We start from the raw sequence: 19,346 nt of genomic DNA, 5'->3' as shown, positions 1-19,346 counted from the left end.
TCACGGGGATACTTGTTTGTGTATGTGTGTGCGCGTGTGCAAATGTGTGTGTTTGTCCAGAATAAACTCCTATTTAGACTCAGGCGTGTCTGAGGAGATGGGGATATTAGGATGAGTTAGGATGAGTCGTGAGATGGCTACCATGCATACAAATGCACTCCTGTGTGTGCAAGTGTGTGTTTGTTTGTGTATGCCTGTGTGTGTGTGCGTTCGTGCGTGTGTGTCTGTGTGTGTGTGTGTGTGTGTGTGTGTGTGTGTGCGTGTGCGTGTGTGTGTGTGTTGGTTACAGAGGGGCGTGTCTGAGAGTGTCACTGTCATTCTCATAATCCGTGATGCTGGCAGCCATGCAATAACACTCATCATCCTCTCTCTCCTTTGTCTCCTCTACCTGACATACACACTCACACCCACACACATACACACACACAGCAATGTGTGTGAATCTGTGAACACCATGACCTACAACCACAAACAGTCCCCTGTTCAAGGACAAAGACATCAACTGTGAGATGAAGAAAGTTGTGTGAGCGAGTGACATAACTCTGCTCCAGTTTGCTAAATGAAACAATCAGGATTAAAGCCTTGAAGGTGACTTTAGTGACATTAATAGATCACTTTCACAGAAGACATTTTGACATGTCAAAGTAGGAATAGCACAGGTGTAAATAATAAAACTGAAGTTACTGTAATTAGTTACACCTGTGCTTTTCCTACTGTGACAAGTCAAAATGTCTTCTGTGAAAAAGAACTCTTAAAAGCGAAAAAATGGCATGTGAAACAATAAACTAAATAAACTCTGCCCCACATACGATAATAAGAATGATTCAATAGTACTTGTGTTTGATCAGTTCCATGACAATGCCCATTGTATTCTACATTTGCTAGAACTTAAAATCCCTCACACTCGGTGCCAAGACTTTTCACTGACATGTTTTTTTTTATGAACGTCAACAGCAAGATGTGCTTCTATTGTGAAATACTTCTCCATTTTTGTTGATCCTGTTGCTGTTTTTTGCACTAGATCCATCTTGTAGACTCCTCAGTTCAGTACTGATTAATTGTTGCCACCTGTGTGTGGTCTGGTGTCTGATATTAAGAATGCAGAGGAAAGGCTGGAACGTGCTGCTAATTAACCAATACGTTCCTATACTTTCACAGTGTGCAGATTTTTCAGTTGCTTTTAAGGGATAAGTCTTGTATTATTCTATATCTTGTTGTCAAAAACAGAAAGAAGTCCATGCGTGGGCTTTTTTAAAGACTGATTTCTTTGGTGATCAGCATGAAAATAAGCTGCAGAGGGAAAATTACCATCCTCAGCCATTTGATCTTCTGTTAAATAGTAATAATGATAATGGTTGCTGGCTCGTTTTAATGGAGACACATTTAACAGGAGCTGGAGATTTGACCATTATTTTTTGTGTCTACTGATACAATCATTACAAATGGGCCAGACAGGATAGAGGAGGAAGAGAGAACAGGAGAAGAAAAGGAGAAACCATAGACAGCAAAGATGATGGAGACCAGCGAATATCCCAAGAGGCAACAGGAAACTCAACTGAACTAGTGGATCTGGGGGCTGCAGATACAGGGCCAAGGCAAGTAAAACATCTCTGCTTTTCCATGAAGCATGTTTGGCCAACAAAAAAAGATAATTTCCAACCAAGTTGATCTGATACTTTTGAGTGACTGGAATACTGTCTAACTGCCAATGCAGCATTTTGCTTCACGTGGCTTAACCAAAACAGGCAAGAGATCAAATGGACACACTCACCACCACAAGTTGGAAGAAAGAATTCGATTCTTTTAGGGAACATGAAACATCCAACAAGCACAAGGCTTCAGTGATGAGTTGGAAGAGCTTTAAAGACACACAGCTCCACAGGGACATCACAGAGCAGCTACAAGCTACAAGCTGCAAACATCAGTGAGACTGTGGCTTGTACGCAGTATCTCAGACGTATAGAAGTGACAGCCTTCCTTTGAAAGAGCAGGGCGTTGCCTTTTTGAGGTCACAATGAGGCCCCAGACAGTGACAATAAAGGGAATTGTATGGAGCGTATGCAGCTTCTCGAGAAGTTTGAGCCTTTTCTGCATCATATATAACCTTACTCTCATGGAAAGATTCAAAGCACCTCTGGTGTTAAAACTTCAAGGATTATCTCTTCTCGATAATGGTGGATGAAGCAAGGGATCATCATTCGGAGCAACTTGCATAGTGCGTGTGATAGTTGTTAGTCCACAGGGTTTGCTGAGAGAGAGATTCCTTGAATTTTCCCACCACCTTGAGGCATTTGATGCTAGCTCCGTCACTGACACCATAGAGAAGCAACTTGAGAAACATGGAATAAGACACCTTACATGAGTCACTCAATCCTACGATGGTGCCAGTGGAGCAGTGAGAGGTGTACCAAGATCGATTCAGACAAAAGCATCCAGAGGGACTATATATCCATTGCCCATGAACAAAATCTTGTCCTTTGCCCCACTTACAAGGCAATCCCACAGGCATGTGACTTCTTTGATCTCCTGAAGTGTCTCTGCTCTTTCTTTTCCACCTCTCATGTCCACCACCATAAATTACAAACCTTTAAGAAGCAACTAAGGGTAGGGGACAGAGAACTTGTCCTGCTGCCCAAGACTGGCTGGGCGTGCCAGATTCAGTCTGAATGCCACTCTACAAAACCTCTCTGCCTTAATCCAGACCTCAGGGAGTATTTCAGCACTACTAGCTATGGGACGAGAAGGCAAGCTTTGCAGATTTCAGTACCAGTATCTACATGCTTGTCATGTTTCGGACACTGCTCTCAGTAACTCAGGGTCTGCACAAATACCTACAGTAAGAAACAGTTGATTTGGTGGAGGAGGAGGAGTAAAAGGGAAGTTTAGATTATACTCAAGAGTTACCAGAACCATGAGAAACATGAAGCGTAAGGTTCCAAGGTCCAAGGTCCTGTGTGAAGATCTTGATATTCATGCTACTGCAACACAGTGGAAGCAACAACATGGAGGATCATGTAGTCCAAACACCAGGCACCAGATTAGACCTCACTGGAGCTCACTAGAGGAGCTTAAGAATGGGTTTTCTGGAGTTGGGAGAGAAAATCTCAATGAGCGTACAGGCATGTCACCCTGCCTCACAGCAGTTCCTGAGTGAAGGGGCACTCAAACATCTCGCTGAACATTACAGCATCCACCTACAGCCTGAAGGCATTATTGTTGCAAAGCATTTCCTTGACAGAAAAATAAAAGACAGTACCCAGCATTCAAAGCATCTTTTCCCTTTTGGGGCCTATTTCAAGCTTCTTTGACTGTCCCAGTCAACAGCTGCAGTTATGAAAGGTCTTTAAGTGCTGACTACACACATGTATACAATGGGTCGGGACAGGCTAAGTAATTTGGCTATGATGTCAAGCGAGAGGGAGATGGTGGCTAATGTGGAGAGGTCATCAACAGATTTGTGAAGCTAAAATCGAGACGCTTCAGCCCAGCACTTCCACCCTCAAAGCACCAAGAAAAGAAGTGCAGTCACAACCCCTTCCTTCCCTTCTCTCTCTGACTCACGCCCTCACATACACAGTCACACACTAAGCACACATGCAGTGCATTATCTTCATATAACATAAACATTTAAGGCCTTCACTATCTTCACTTCCATTTGTTACGGAGTAGCCTATATAGCCTACGTTTATAGATTAGGAATTAGACTATTTATCAAGATAAAAAATAACTTTCATTAGCAAATTGGTACATTAGATATCAGCTACCACACAGTTTTGTTTCATAACTCCTGTTTGTCATAGACTTGTTGTACTTTTTCTGGGTTTAGATAGACGTACACGCTCCTCTGTGTTTTTTAGTCAGAACTTTAGTCTGGAAAACCATTGAAGAACCTATTGCTGTAAATACCTGGATGTAATTAGTTAATGGACTATGGACTTCCTTAAAGACTGTTTTCATTTTCTTACAAGCACTGTTTATTAGCTTCAGAGAACACAGTTCTGCTTCTTTCATTCTTTTAAGTGCAAATAAATTCAGTAATTTCATTTAACCCATTAGTGTCCACTGTAGAATTATAATTCCCTTTATGACACTTAAAGCGTTAGCTGAGATAATCCAGTGGATAAATCCATTGACATTTTTCAAATTGGTCAAAGTTTGAGGCTACACTTCAAGTTCTTCTTTACACCTTTTTTTTTTTTTTTTGCCATTTGTGAGATTTTCCACAAAAACACCTCTTGAACTTTGAGTAGTTAGCTCTTTCCAACTTTCATTTGTGAAACTGCCATTGTATTATGGGTTTTGGGGATTTTCCCTTTTGTAGGCATAAGGTAATGTATATCTGATATGAGGCTCATTTTGGTGTGACACATCAGAGTGGCTGGAACATTCATGTGCAGATTATAAAGTAGATCAAATCCAAACTCACCCTTCCCTTTCCTCCTCCCAAATCTATGCCAAGGCTTTTTTTCCAGATTATATTTATTAGATAGGGACAGCAGTGAAAGGATAAGTCTCCAGTTGGACCAGACCCTTAGATGCTACAGCCCATGGTTGGTGTCACCCAACCATGGGTGACACCAACCCCTCAAGGGGATGCACACCCAGGCCCTTTTTAGCCCGACTGAAGATGTAAATCTTAAAACTAGGTCACACATGTACAGTTTCATTTTTTTTGCGCAGTTCAAGTTATGTAATTTTTTTTTTTTTTACTGTTATTTATGTTTTGTTCATTCTCACTTATTATTATTCTTATTCTTCTTATTATCATCATAAAACTATAATTGTTTATGTAACCATTTCCTCTAATTTATGTTGTTTACAAAACTCATGAAAAAACACTATGAAAAAATTATAAAAAAAATAATGTGCTGCTATTTTATAAAACAGGTGTCCACTGTAGTTTTTAGTTAATGATATTCAAATGGGAAGGCATTTGTTGAGGACTTTTCGGCCGCGGATCAATACACAATTGAGTATTTACAGCAGCAGGATAGTGTATTTGGGATTCAAAATAAACTACAGTGCCCATGTGCCTCCTGACAGTGTGGCTCTTTGACGTGTTTTTAATAGTTTTTGGACAACAGTCTAGGTCGAAGTTTAATGTGTAATTTGTATTTACATAGATAATACTTGTTAGCAGGATCAATTCATTGTTGGTTCTGGTCTTTTCATGGGATTTGTTGATCAGAATAAAAGTATAGAATATCACTATAAATTAACATGGCATGTGCAGGTATTTGTCCATGTGTACACATAATAGACGTCAACTTCATTAGCAACCATACTCCTCAAAGACCACGTAATACACAAAAGTAAAGAAGCTGTTTGTTTTTTTTACTGCCCAATGGGCTGAAGTGACCATAAAATATATCTACCATGATGATGACTTGATAAGTGCAACCAGCAGTGCAAAACGTTAGACATATAAACACAGTTATAACTACATTTACAAAGGAGCAGATGATGGACTGATTTGATTGGCTGATTATTTGTTAACTGCTGTCTGCAAGCTGAGTATCCCCTCAGGGACAGTAAAGTACTATTCTACAGAAAGTAGCTGGAAACAACTGTTTACATACAGGCAAAGCGTCAGGCGGCTGGTCAAGGCGCAGGGTGGAGGACAGCATGGAGGGACTGATGGGAAAGCTAGGGCTGCTGGGATTGCGGCTCTTGCGCCGAGAGCGTCTGGTGGAATCCCGCCGGCTCTCTCTGCCTGGACCCTCGGGTTCCTCCTCGATCACCAGGATCTTGTCGTCGCTTAGGTAACGCAGCAGGGAGTTGTCCGAATCTGTGGGGAAATGGAGGAATGGAGGAAACATGGAGCAGTTAGAGGATGGACAGGCTAAACAGAACCAATGACAGAGAGAGGAAAACCACAGAGGCGGAGGGAGATATCATCGTAGAGTCGAGGGAGAACCCCAGAGTAGAAACAGATGAGGGTGAATAGACCCTTACAGATAAAAACTCAACAGAAAGGGATAAAAGTGCCTCAGAGCTTCTGATATGGATCCAGAGCTGGGGACACACAGCTAATCTGTTTGCAGTGATTATGCTGATTTGGAGGGCACTACTGCTAAATCTTGTCACTCACAGAAAGTTTTATTCTGCTTTGACTCCAGATAGAAAAAGCTTCTCACCTTATTTGTTTATTATCCATACACTTAAATGTGAAAAACTAAAAAGTGACTCAGAGAAAGAGAAGGAGAAAGGCGGACCTCGACAGTAGTATTGTGCTTTAATGTTATTCATAGACTTTCTGATGGTAGAGTCGAGGATCCGCGGTTGAATACAGATCGAGTCTCGCCGCAAAAGGGTGAAGCTGGTTAGAACTGGTCACATAGAAATACCCTCATTTCCAGAGCGGCTGTATAAATGCAATTTTCTTGCATTTATGTTTATTTGTCGCTCCGTCAGATACATACCTGGCAGATATGTATCCTCACACAACCACACCACCATGGATAACCAGAGGATGAGCTGAAATGTGTTGAGCTGAGTATGGAGCAAAGCACGGCACCAGTCCGACCCGTTTGTGTCAAGAGTGTGAGGGCCCGTGTTTTTGCATGTATTTGTGTTTGTGTGTGTGTACCTCGGCTCCCTCTCTTGCCCATGCTGGGTTCCTTGGCCTCGGCCATCCAGTTATATTCGGGAGGCATGGAAACAGGTCTGAGGTCACCTGGAACGACCAATCAGCAATCAGAGAGTCGGCTGTGGGGGGAGGGAGTGGGGGTGTCTCGGGAAGGCAGTGGCTGAGAGACAGCGTGGGAGACAGCTGGAGGGGTGGACAGGTGAGACAAAGTGTGTGCAGGTGAGGGGGGAAGGTACGGAAGACTCTTGAGGAACTGCTCTGACGTGGGAGGCAAAGATCACATGGCCACATTTTCAGGTTTTTACGGTTAAACCCGTAGTTTAATATTCACAGTTAGTAAATTGTACTGCAACATGGGTAGCCGAGCTAGCAGTAGTGCTTCCTAGCTGATCTGTTAGCATGTTAACTGTTGGCTGATGAGCACTGATTTAAGTCACTGTTAACTGAGATTACTTCAGCTCAGGCCAAATATTCAACAGAAATGGTTGAAGTTGCTGGACCACACATCCACAAATAAAATTAATATTCTATTATAGAATTATAATACGTGGATTAGAAAGCAAAATAAATCGAAAGTAGCCTCAATGCATGTTGTGTTTCTGGCGACCTGACTAATGTCAATATGTGCTCTCCTTTTAGCTCTGTTTTGGTCTCCAAGTGAGATATCTTTCCCTGCTAAATAGCCATTGTCTTTTGTCTGTCTGCTGTTTGATGCTGGGCAGGTAGGGCCCATTCATCTGAGACTGTTTGCTAAATACAGCGGTGGCTGGAAACAATGCAGTGAGAGTCAGCTAAAACAGTAAGTTGTCAGCAGTGAAACCAAAAAATGAGCTTAGAGACAATACTCAGTGTGGCTGAAGGGAAACTGCAGTCGGGTGATAATTCTCTGTGGGTCTTCATGAGCGATGCCTTTCAGGCTTAACATAGTCATTTGATATATTATTAGTATAAAAATAATTAGTGCAGCTTTGACACAGTCACAAGTTTGAGTCAACAAAAAATATATTTTGGGACACCAAGAGCAGAGGGGTGTTACTGTGTAGAGAATTGTACAAATTTCTACATTTTATTTGTATTTCTACACTGATTACCTTCTTACAGTACAAGCAGCCTACATTTATAGCTAGCAAGGCTATCAAAAATAGGTTTCCGATGCTTCTGCTTGTCACATGACCCTCACCTCACACATCATAGCAGTCCCTCGAGGCTTTCCCAGGGAGGTACAGGATGTCTAGGAAGCTGTCTTGGACAAGGGTGGACACAGGTGGTGGGGCAGAAAGGGAGCTGGAGACAGTGTTTTTGGACTGACCCTTCGGCATGTGATCAGTGTTTTTGGGACGTGTGTACGCGAGGTGAAAACACAAAGAAGCAGAGCCATGAAGCGAGTGATGAACACAAAAGGAAGGAGTTTTGAGAAAAATATGAAAACAAAAAGTGAGAGAGAGCATGCTGTTCCTCAGAACAAATACGGGGAGCTGGAGCCATTTCTGCCTCATTCACACTGTTGGATTGCACTCTCTGTCTTACCATGGGTGGGGGTCTTGTCCCGCCGACGAACCCCTGTATTGCGGCCCCTGTCATAGTCAGGCCCTGGGGGTCCATCTCCCTCTAACAAGGAGAAGTACTGACCGCTGTCCTGGTCCAGGTAGTAGCTGACTGCCTCTGAACCTTTGGAGCCGGACTGGGAGCTCACGCTGTAGCGGCTGATGTCGTCACATGACATGAGACCCAGCTCCTCCCTGGGGAGAGCAGAGCTGTTATCATCGCTGTCATCAGTATCATCAGCTGGATCATAATAATCAACATAATGATCACCATCAAACATCTGTGTGCGCGAGCGTCTGACCTGGTGCTGTAGAGTCCGGAGACAGGAGAGAGGATATAGACGTCCTGCATGCTGGGGGCGTCCATTTTGGACATGCCTAAAGTTCCACCGGGTGTTGGGGAAGTGCTGGTGGGGCTGGTGGGGACCGGCTGCAGAGAGTAAAAGGAGAGAAAGGGGGAGAGAATGACTCTATTTCAGCAGTTTTTCATTGAAGAATAACTGGAGGATGGTGAGGGGATCTCAGAGCACAGCCTGAAACTGAGCATTAGATCTCTCCCTACCTCACAGAAACACAAACAAGCACACAATTTACGGTGTGACGCGGGAAAGGAACCTTTTATTTGTGATATCTTCCTTTTACTGCAGCCGGCGCTTGTTTTAATACTGAATCACAAACAAGAGAGTTATTTCCACAGAGCTGCCATGTTGTGTATGTTGTCTTTCTTTTTATATCTTTCTGACTGTGCAGCCTCTCCCACGTTCAATCGCTTCACTATTCTGTCATTTTGTCTCAAGCCTCTTCACTCACACAGGGCTCTCCATGTCTGTTCCCATGACAACCCCTCCTCTCCCATCCTCTCCTCACTCTTCCTCTCCCCCCCCCCCCCCCCCCCCCCCCCCCCTTGCTATAAGAGAAGGAGGAGGACAGAGGAAAGCTAGCGTGGCCTCCTACCTCCTAACTCAAGGACACGTAGATTCTTTTGTCATCGGGTCCTCCGTGAGGACAGGACGCCTCGCTTCTGATGTCATGGAAACTCACTCCAAGTTTTAAATGAATTATATTTGTTCTCAGTCAGAACAGCTGGGGTGACAAATACATAGCTTGTGCTGACAGTTTCTCCCCAAGGATGAGGCTTCCCAGATTTTGAAGAATGGGGTGTTTTACTGTATGTTGGAGGAGTATACGCTTCATTTTAGGGAGGAGATGTGTGTGGACAGAATGGATAAACAGAGACAGAGACTGAGCGATGGCGAGGCAGGCAGCGTTCTCATTAAGGAAGCCCAGTGTTTCATCATTTCATCAACAGTGCATTAGTGGAATTCATTTCATATTCCAAACTTTCCACCCTCCTCCCCCTCCCTCCCTACCACCATCCCCAGGCCCTGTCTCTATCTTCATCTCTTTCTCCCGCACAGTCGTCCTCTCATGAAGGCAGCGTACAGTAAGACGGCTTCACGATAAATAATGAAGACGGGGCGGAAAGAGAGGGATGTGAGCAAGAGAGAGGAGAGCAAAGAAAATAGGACAAAGAGAGAGAGACAGAGGGAGAGAGTGCATGAGAGGGAGAGTGAGGCGGGGGAGCTGTGTAGTGTGGTGACTGGAGCTGAGAGTGAAAACAGTAATTTAGTGATTACAGCCCACTGCTGCCTGCATGGAAAGGGGGGGGGGGGGGGGGGGGGGGGTCGTAGAAGTAGAGAGAGATGGGACTTCCACAGCAGGAGAAATTCCAGTCTGTTAAAATAAAGCACTTAAACCATTTGACCCCTGCTGTGCCCACTCCAAACTACCTCAAAATCCACTGCTCAAACCCCTCCCACACTAATGTTATCCATCCCACTGCCTTTACACACACACATATGCAAGCTCACTTAAACACGCACACATACTCTAATACGCTTAACATGATATTTGTCTGTGTTCAAAAGGTTTACAGTGGGATGGATGATGAACTGATATTAATTTCATTCGATTGCCAACATTGTGAATGAAATCTACTCACATTGCAATATTCAATACATAACTAGCCTTTTTCACAGCAGATAAGAAAAGCACAATAACTAACTAGTTCCATTCAGGTGTCCCAGTCACGACAGTGTGACGGTGAGCCAGCATGGATAACACCAGGACCCTGAAACTGAAGCAGCTAAATGGAATTTAGTCATCATTAATTTAATTATTTACAGCAGTGTTTTTCCTTCTGCGACATGTTAAAATGTGTATAAAAAAAAAAAGGTATATTAAATCAACAACATAATACTTGAACTAGAATAGATAATGATATTTATGCCTATTTTCATTTTTCATAAGGACATGACATAAACAAACATCTTGATAAGGATACCTTAGATTTGGATATTTGTGTCTGAGCTTTGCATTAACTTTTACAGTATAATACAGTACAACATTTTACAGCTTAAAATAAAACGTTCAATTTTTGCTATAAACTGCATTTTCATTCCACTTATCAAACAACATGTAGTCCTATACTGATAAGCTGAAGACCATCTAATATAATTAATATAAAATCATCAGCTGCTGATATTGGCCCTACCAAATACTGCATGAAAAACAAGCCGCCATTACCAACCTGTTAGCTTAGCTTAGCACAAAGACTGGAAACAGGTGGAAAAAGCTAAATTGCCTCTGTCCAAAGGGAACATAATCCGCCCGCTAGCTTCTGCTTTGATCAGATATGCCAGCAGCATGTAGGCTTTTGTTGTATGCCGATGATGCTGCTATTTGTTTGGAAGTAAGAAGAAACTGTTGAGAACAAACAAGTTGAAAGTCTCTTGCAACTCTCTTGCAACTGACACAGTTTCTCAGATAAGTGTCTCATACTTGGGAATCGGACCAGTCACTCTCCTGTGAATCTATTGCTGCCAAAATATTATCCTGCACACTCAAGTTCCTGTTTCGCAGAACAAGGTTTTTCAATTTTTCCTGGTGACAAACTTCTCGTGTCATCGTTTGTACAGTGTCATTTCGATTATGCATGTTCTTCTTGGTACAGTGGTTTGACAGCTAATTTTAGGAACAAATTGCAGGTGATGCAAAATAATATTACTCTGTATTTATGAAATGCATTCCGTCAAACTCATGTTGGTAGTGATAAATTCAGAAGCGTAGGACTGCTGCCAGTACAGCTCAGAGTGGAACAACAGAAGCTGTATCATATGTTCAATACTATCAGTGGGTATGCTCCTCAAATACTTTTGTTTTCAGATAACAATGGTCTGTACTCAGCATGACTATGAATACCAGGGCTAGTGTGTGTTCATGTAAAGTGCCTCAAGTGAATAATGCAGCCTGAAGTTCCTCTTTTTTACACTGGTATGATGTTATGGAACATCGAGCTTTTAAACATGAGAGGGGCTTATAAAACAGTTTTATAGCGTAGCAGGTTTCTAATGAAATCTGCAATAACACTGTTACTGTTTTTGATGTTGTAGTATTATTTTTTTCTGTTTAAATTGTGGTGATGTGTTTTGGTTGTCAGGATTAGTTTTTATGTTGAATGTCTTGTTCCTTTTTATGTTTCTTTGTCATCTTGGGACCATGTTGGAAATCAGGGTTTTTCACGTCACGTCATATCATGTTATCCCTTGGATTTTTTGGTTTTTGTGTCTGATAATACATAAAAATCAATTATTCAAACAATCAATCATCTCTAAAACTTACCAATTAACATGTATTATCTTATTTATTTAATCTGTGCAAAAAAATAAAATAAAAATGTGTGTAAGCATGAAAACGACACGTTGTGGTTTTGTGTGCTGGCTGGGAGCAGGGACTTCCTGGAGCCTTGTTCTCACTGTGAGGTTGCCAGGCAACCAGACTCCAAGCTCACTGTTTCCCCTTGTATCCAGCCCTTATGCTAAGGTAAATTTAGCGGCTGCTGGTTGTAGCTTCATATTTACGATACAGATATGAGTGACTCTGTAAGAAAGCAAATACGCACATGTCCCAAACTGTCAAACTATTCCTTCAAAATGAAAGTTACTGTATCATTACTGAACTCCAGAGTTTGACAAAACAATCTCACCTGGACTCCTATTTATTAGCTGTTACAGTATCTATCTTTTCGTCATATCCCATGATCTTCATCAGAAGATGAATTTCCATTTTCTTCTGAGCATGCTGAGGGCTTCTCATCCATGTTGGATTAACAGTTTAGCCTAAGACCTCGACTGCTGATGAAGATCATGGGATATGATGATGAAAGGTGGAGAACAGCTACTACATGAACCTTCAGGTGAGATTGTTTCACCAGCAGTTGTTATTAGATTTACTGTTATGGAGTAATTTATCATGATAAAGATTTTGGATTAAACATTTCTTTTGAAAGGGTGGTAGAAGTCTGCATTTTGTGTCACTGAGTCCAAAACTCTACCTCAAACACAAAAACAGACGGAAGGAATGTACTCTAAGTAAGTCATAACCCCTCACCTATTCAGCTACTCCATCAATAATACATAACTGGCCAATACATGTTACCTAAAATGGGAGGTATTTACAAAGAGAAATAATTTATATGTCTAAACATAGAACAAATTTATGAAATCGGGGTCACGGACGATGTGAGGCACATGTGTGACTGGTGAAGTGACCTGTATTGTGGACACACTTCACTCCCTACATGCACATTTTGCAGCGGCGCAGCAGATATGTATGTAATATGCATCGTCACAGTAATCCTCGTCATCTTTTCTAAAATTATTGCCAGCATCATTGTAATTACAGTGCATCATCAAATTGCTTTTACTCCATCTGTCCATGGACGAAACAGACACACATGCAAACACACAGACACACAGAGAGAGAGCGAGACAGAGAGAGAGAGAGAGATATGTGCCATTATTTCGTAGAATAAAAGAGGTTGCCATGCAGGGATTTGGGGCTGGAATCACATGATAATTTGCAGAGATAAATTGTTTCCTTTGTGGATTCAGTTATAATCCAGCTGAACGTTTGCCACATTTGGGCTAAACTTCACAGCCGCGCAATTCATCCTCCAAAACCAGGCTTAGAGGTATGAGTGTGCATGTGTTTGTGTGTGTGTGTGTGTGTTTGTTTTGGGAGTGTCTATGTACAAAATGTATCCAAAACCAAGCTTACAGAGTGCAGTGACCCAGTTCCTTTGTCTCTCAAAGGAGTGACAGGACTGATAACGGAAAAACATCTTTTTGCACAAATGCGCAAAGAAACACAGTTGACACATACAGATGGACAGGCATGCATACCGCCATGCTCGGATGTGTGTGCACATCTACCCACCCCAACACGCACACACATGGCTGTTTAGCAGGGTATTTTGGATTCAGTGAATTATCTCCAGTATTTGCTGAGTAGAGGCTCTTGTTTCAGAGCCAGTGGAGCTGCCTGTAGTTGCTTATGAATAATTAAGAGCTCCAGTCTTTCGGAGAGAGAACAAATCTAAAACACTCCTTTCTTCTCTTCTCCCACAGATATTTCAGCGCTCTGATCTGGGAGCTGACGGCGCGTTTGTGTTTTAGCAGCCCATCAGGGTAGAATTCCCACAATCCTCTGCTGTAGCACGCAGCAAATGCAACGATAAGCTCATGGTTACAACTAAGAGTGATGATCTAACAAGACAGCAACCTGGAAACAAGAACAATCCTCCAGCTTGTTAAAGACCGAGATGTTGATGAAGTTGCATTAAGCTCTATGGTTATTACAAGGCTTTAATGGTTTCTAGGCCATTACAGAAACAATTTCCACAAAACACTCTGGGTAGCTGAATCTGTTTCTCACATGTTCGCTCACATGTACAGTAAACTGCTAAATATTGCATTTATATGCTCACAGACCCATAGAAACAAACAGAAACACAAACAGCAGCCGCTTGAAGAGAACAAAGAAGAGACATGCTGGAGGAGACTCTGAAAGGGGGGATAAAGAAAAACAACAGACAGAGAAAGAAAGAGAAAATACCAAAGAGCAGCCGTGCGCCGAGCAGAGATCAAAGCATGCGTGTAGCATGTAAATGAATTAGCCTGATGCGAGGTTAAAAATAGCAGCCGTGGAACACAGGGGTCTGACAAGACAGTCGCCGCTTCACAAAGCACTCAGGCAGCATCAGACTAGCCCTCGCCTCACCCCTCTGACCGTCTCGGGCACAACTTGTTCTTTCTGTCCACCAAAATTGTTGAGTGATTTTTTTTGGGACTCTGAATGACTGAGTGACAGATTTACAAAGTATTTGCTGTTAAGTGAAATGTCTACACCAGCTCTGAGCTGTAAGCCTTCAAATAAGCGCTCCACCTCCTTTTTTTTTTTTAGACGTACAGTACATTAAAAATTTACTCTCTTTTGAAAAAGAGATATCCTTTGGGGCAAAGGTTGAATGAATCAAGAGTAAAGTCTCAGTAAAGATGAAGGTGAATGTGAGTGAGAGCGTGGATGGTGACCTTGTATTGCCCTGCACTAAATCGTGAGCAGGCTATATTATACCATTTGAATCATTCACACAACTCCAAAGTGCAAATATAGGATTTAATTAGATATTTTTCCTCTTTTCTAATTCAAATTTGAATGATATCTATCTAAAAATATGCTTTTGGTATGCAGAAATTCTCTGCAGGTGGAGGTTTAGCTACCAACACATTTGTGAATGGCTTTGAAGTGTGCCAGCGGTACAGCAAGAGATTTGTTGAAATGCTCAACAGGAGGATTGATGCAAGGTCAAACAGTGGACAAGTTTACTTTGAAAAGATTTGTTTTAAAATGCCAATAGGAGAATGCAGAGTGTGGGCAGTAAAAACAAGAGCTGAGAGTGAGTCAAAGATAAAGCCAGAGGTACACAGCTTACTGTACACAGGGCTAAATCACTCCCCCCCTTAAATCCTCAGCTGTTAGTACGAGAAGTGTGCAGGTATAAATGTTGAAGACAGTGTTGTCAAATTACACTCTCTTGCTTGTTTGTTAAAATTTCAAATACAGTGATGTTTGGGGAGCAAAATGCGAGTCAGTTTACCACTTCGCAGGTGAGGTTGGCCAGAACAGCCTGTTCTAACACCGCAGAGAAGCCCATGTCCATGTGTTGTTGGTGTTTACCTGCAGGCCCAGTGGTTTCCAGCGGACGTTCCTGAGCAGAGCCGGTGTGGAGCTCAGGGTGTTCTGGGGCCTCTTCTTCAGCGTGAGGATGACTCCACATGGGTCCTCTCTCAGAGCGTTCACTAGGTTCTTCAGCTGCCAGCCCACCTGAGGAGCACACACACACGGGCTATCGAAACAACTGCTGCCAACCAAACACACACACACATATGCTGTACAGGATGTACTGGGAGCAAATATAAATCTGCTGAGGAAAACCACCACGCACGAATATTACGCTTAATATTAACCACCACACACACATGGGTTCTGATACTACCTGTCCAAAACACCATATGCTACTAATCATTTATCTTTTTATTTTAGGCATTTTATGCCCTTATTAGACGGAGACAGGAGAGAGATGATAGGAAAGGAGGGAGAGAGAGGGCCTAGGAGAAACAAATGACATTTTGATGAAAGTAGCAAACCATGTGACTCCTTATAAAATACCTCACATTTTCACTCCTGAACAGTGGGGCAGAGCCAAATTTCCTTTATTTTTGAATTCCTTGGTTTAAGAGTAAGGTTATTATAGGCCAACTTGGTCTTCAAATATGGTGGATAGTATTTGGATGAGCCCATAAAAAGTTTTTTTATGCTATAGCTTTTCTGTGGTTATAATAACTGGTTACCAAATTGTTCTAAATGTGGCTTATCTGGCAAACGATTAGTTTCCAGTTTATTAGGTACACCTAGCTAGAGTTAATGCAGTCTAATACATCAGCCTGGTAATAGATCTTACCTTCATTCATTTTATAATGTTTGTTTGTTGTTGAGGTTGTTTTTAAGACACGTCACGTTGATTCAACACTGTGGTTGTTTTAGAGGCTTTAGTGTGGGCTAATGTTGAACTGCATTGTGTTATACTGTGAAGCTTTTATAGTGGGTGCTTATTGATTAGACACACTGGCCTGTATAACACAATACAATTCAAGCAAGCCTGCAAAATTTGATTTCTCCAACAAGGCACTACAGCACTGTGACAAATTTAAACAGCCATAACGAAGTGGTCATGAGTTTGACCGCGATGACAAAATGATTATTTTTTTCTGTGACGCTGTCTGACAAAATCAACATAAATCCAGGTTAATGGGAGCAGCTCTGGTGATAACAAAAAAACATCATTTTATTCTGGACGAAGGGTTGAAATTGAGAGAAAAATACCTAATGTTCCCAGAAAGGATGGTCTGCAACAGCAAATCTGTATAATTGTCTATCACCATGTGTCTTTTGATGTAAAACTGTGACTGTTAAAATAGGTTTATCTAAAAATGTTTGAAACATTACTAATCTAACAAGTTTAGAAATCTGTTTGCAGTAAGGTATAAGTTGTCTGAGAGCTTTCTAGTTTTTATATGGTTCAGATTATATCCAGGAAACTGCTATTATATGGATTACAACAATGAGACTTTATCTCCCGAACCTTGTTGCTATCAGTACAGCGAGACACTTCCACAATGAACCACAAACAGTACCAGTGGTCTAAAAACAATGGTATATTGAAATAAAACATGTCTACGTCAGTATGCTTAAGTTCTATGGAAGCCAAAGAGAAAAGTACGAAAGGAGTGCTGACTGCAGCGTTTCCTCGTGGTTCCAGGCAGCCTGTCTCCAGAGCTCGTAGCACTCGTCAGGCCATTGATTGGCTACACTGGTCTCAGCCACTGTAAGTGTCCACAGAGGCCACCACACACACAAACAACACGCATACACACGCAAAGACAGAACCGCTCTGACCTTATTCCTGACATAATGATGACCAGCCTGTGTCATTTAGTGGCCCGGTTCTTGTTCTCTTTGGCCCAGGTCAGAGTTCTGAGTTCTGCTAGCGATGGTCAGCGACAACAGTGGTAGGTTACTACTGTCCAAAACAAAAAGGAGGTGTACTAGGACGCACCAGGACTCACTCAACACTGCAATCATTCAATTGTAATCTGATTTATCACCTTATAAAGTTTGTTGGTTAGTTAGCAAGCAAACGCCTTTTTTAACACATCCAGCAGCCACAGCGCATCATTAGTGGAGTCATATTTCTGGACATGTGAAGAATGTTATTCACTCTCCTCTCAGCTCTGGTTTTGTTTTAAACCAAGTCCAAGGAAAAGATCTGGCTCTTTGGGTACTGCTCCACACCAGTTAATAACTGCTGACTTTGTCTGTCTGCAGTTTGGTGCTGGGCAGCTAGACTACAGTGAGTTTTCAAAGTGTTTTCCTGGAGAAAAACCTTCCAACACTGGAGCAGCTGTCTGCTGCTTGTGTGCTGTAATACAAAACAATGAGCTGAAAGAGTCGGTGATAAGTCAGGATTGTGTCTACAAATAACACCTTTAACATTGCACAAAGTAATTTTCTGTTGTTAAACTTCCCCTCCAGACATGGTTAATCAGAACGGTAAGTGTAGTTAGCATCTGTTATTTGTTTACATTGTGTGCTAGCTTGTTAGCTTGTAACTGGCAGTGGCTGACACAGCCTTAGTAGTTATTCTAATGCCAACTCCAGCTCCACGTACTAACAAGGTTTTGGGTTTCTTTGTTGTTTTACTCTACTGTAATATACTTCTCACTGTTATTGAATAATTATATATGAGGATAATTCTTGCAGAGTTGTGAATAATCTTTGTTCAAAGAGAGACTTTGCTTATTTTTGCTTTTGGTTAAATTATGCTGTAGTTAATCATCAATGGTAAAGGCCACCTCCCAGTTTAGCCCAATAAAGCCTTTTTGACCACCTGGGCTACTTTCATTGGGGTTTTTTGTTTTCCTACAGTAACTTCTTACTTTTGCAGTTGTGTCTACTTGGAGACCTGGAATAATAAGCAAAGAATAATTTGAGTAACCTTCAATTTTGAGATAGATACGTAGTGAAATTCTAAGAAGTCGGGGAAAAAAAACTGCAGACAAACTAAAGTGGCAACAACGTGGCTAAAATGGAAATAGAAATTTGACAATACATAAGGTACTGTATTGGCACTATGCTTCTAAAGGTGTTGGACACTTTTAAGCCAAAGGTAAATCCAGAATCAACTGAACTCAAAGTGAACTAAACTGTGAGTTCAGACATACTGTCCAGTGTGCGTTAACAGCAAACACAAAGCCTGTCCTAACCAGGCTGGTTTAGAACTGTTCTGTTAGGCAAACATGCAGAGAGCAAAGGGAAACAGGGAGAGACCTACCAAAGTAATAATAGAGCATAAACTGCTGCTGGAGAGGTTTTTCGAATCCCAGGGGTCTTCATTATTTTCCCAGATGCTATTACCTCCACATAATTATGTTGCCTCTTCAAACAATCAGTTTGTTATTTGAGCAAATTCCACATTTTACCTCAAAAGAGAAGCTGAGCTAAAAACTGCAACTCCTGTTTTGAAGTGGGCCTCAAACAGAAGCTCATGCATAGACATGAAGGCAGCGCTGTTGCTAAATACGTGGGATAAGCCTACATAATGATTCTATAATGTAATGGAATTTGTTCATTCAATATTCACACTAATCTAATTTTTAAATATGGAGCCTCGCTAGATAAACTTATCAGCCATGATGTTGACAGAGAGTTTGCTGGTAGTCTGTGTCCATCTTTCCTCCTCAGCAGCTTCACTTATGATTGAAAAAAAAGTTATATTGACTAGAGACTGCCTTCTGCTGTTCTCCCCCTTCTCTTTTCATCCTCTTCCTCTTCTCCCTAAATCCCCTTTTTACTTCCTCCTCCCTTTTTCGCCCCACGCTCCCAGCTCTGCCTCATCCCAGTATCCCCTGACTGCTTCCCACCCCTCCCCCCCCATCATAGACACACACACCTCTGTCTCCCCCATGCTTATCTCCTCCCCCAGAGCGAGGGATCAGAGTGGTGAGGGTCTAGCTGAGGGAGTAATGAGGGGTTGGAGCTAAGAGCCTGGCAGGGTGCGATCTGCACTGTCACCCCGAGGAGAGAGAGGGACAGAGATAACACGCAGCTCCCTCACGCGTCAATCAACGCCGCTCCCCAGCGCCTGCATGCACACTTTCGCATGAGCAGCACCTACCGAGACGTACGAGGAAATACTTAGGGAAAAGCACACAAAAGACGTCTACACACAGACACAACCATTTTACCGCCCGCCC

General features: G+C 42.2%; 1 protein-coding gene across 3 annotated transcripts in view; it reads right to left on the bottom strand.

The window, feature by feature from the left end:
* Positions 1-19,346, bottom strand: part of LOC111646423 (connector enhancer of kinase suppressor of ras 2) — a 65,050-nt gene that overhangs the window by 15,008 nt on the left and 30,696 nt on the right. For 2 of the 3 annotated variants that reach the window (XM_023395903.2, XM_023395905.2), the window contains exons 9-13: positions 15,211-15,357; positions 8,436-8,563; positions 8,117-8,328; positions 6,590-6,676; positions 5,580-5,788 (exon numbers count right to left, since the gene is read on the bottom strand). In XM_023395903.2, coding sequence (XP_023251671.1) covers positions 5,580-5,788; positions 6,590-6,676; positions 8,117-8,328; positions 8,436-8,563; positions 15,211-15,357 — 783 coding nt within the window. The remainder of the gene's footprint in view (positions 1-5,579; positions 5,789-6,589; positions 6,677-8,116; positions 8,329-8,435; positions 8,564-15,210; positions 15,358-19,346) is intronic. The other variant, XM_023395904.2, reaches the window with a different exon arrangement.

This window comes from Seriola lalandi, unplaced genomic scaffold (assembly GCF_002814215.2).
Source record: "Seriola lalandi dorsalis isolate HSWRI2012SDOR001 ecotype SW California unplaced genomic scaffold, Sedor1 jcf7180002054971, whole genome shotgun sequence".
Taxonomy (NCBI): domain Eukaryota; kingdom Metazoa; phylum Chordata; class Actinopteri; order Carangiformes; family Carangidae; genus Seriola; species Seriola lalandi.
Note: the sequence above shows the minus strand (reverse complement) of the source record. Positions and strands in the feature narration are given on the sequence as shown.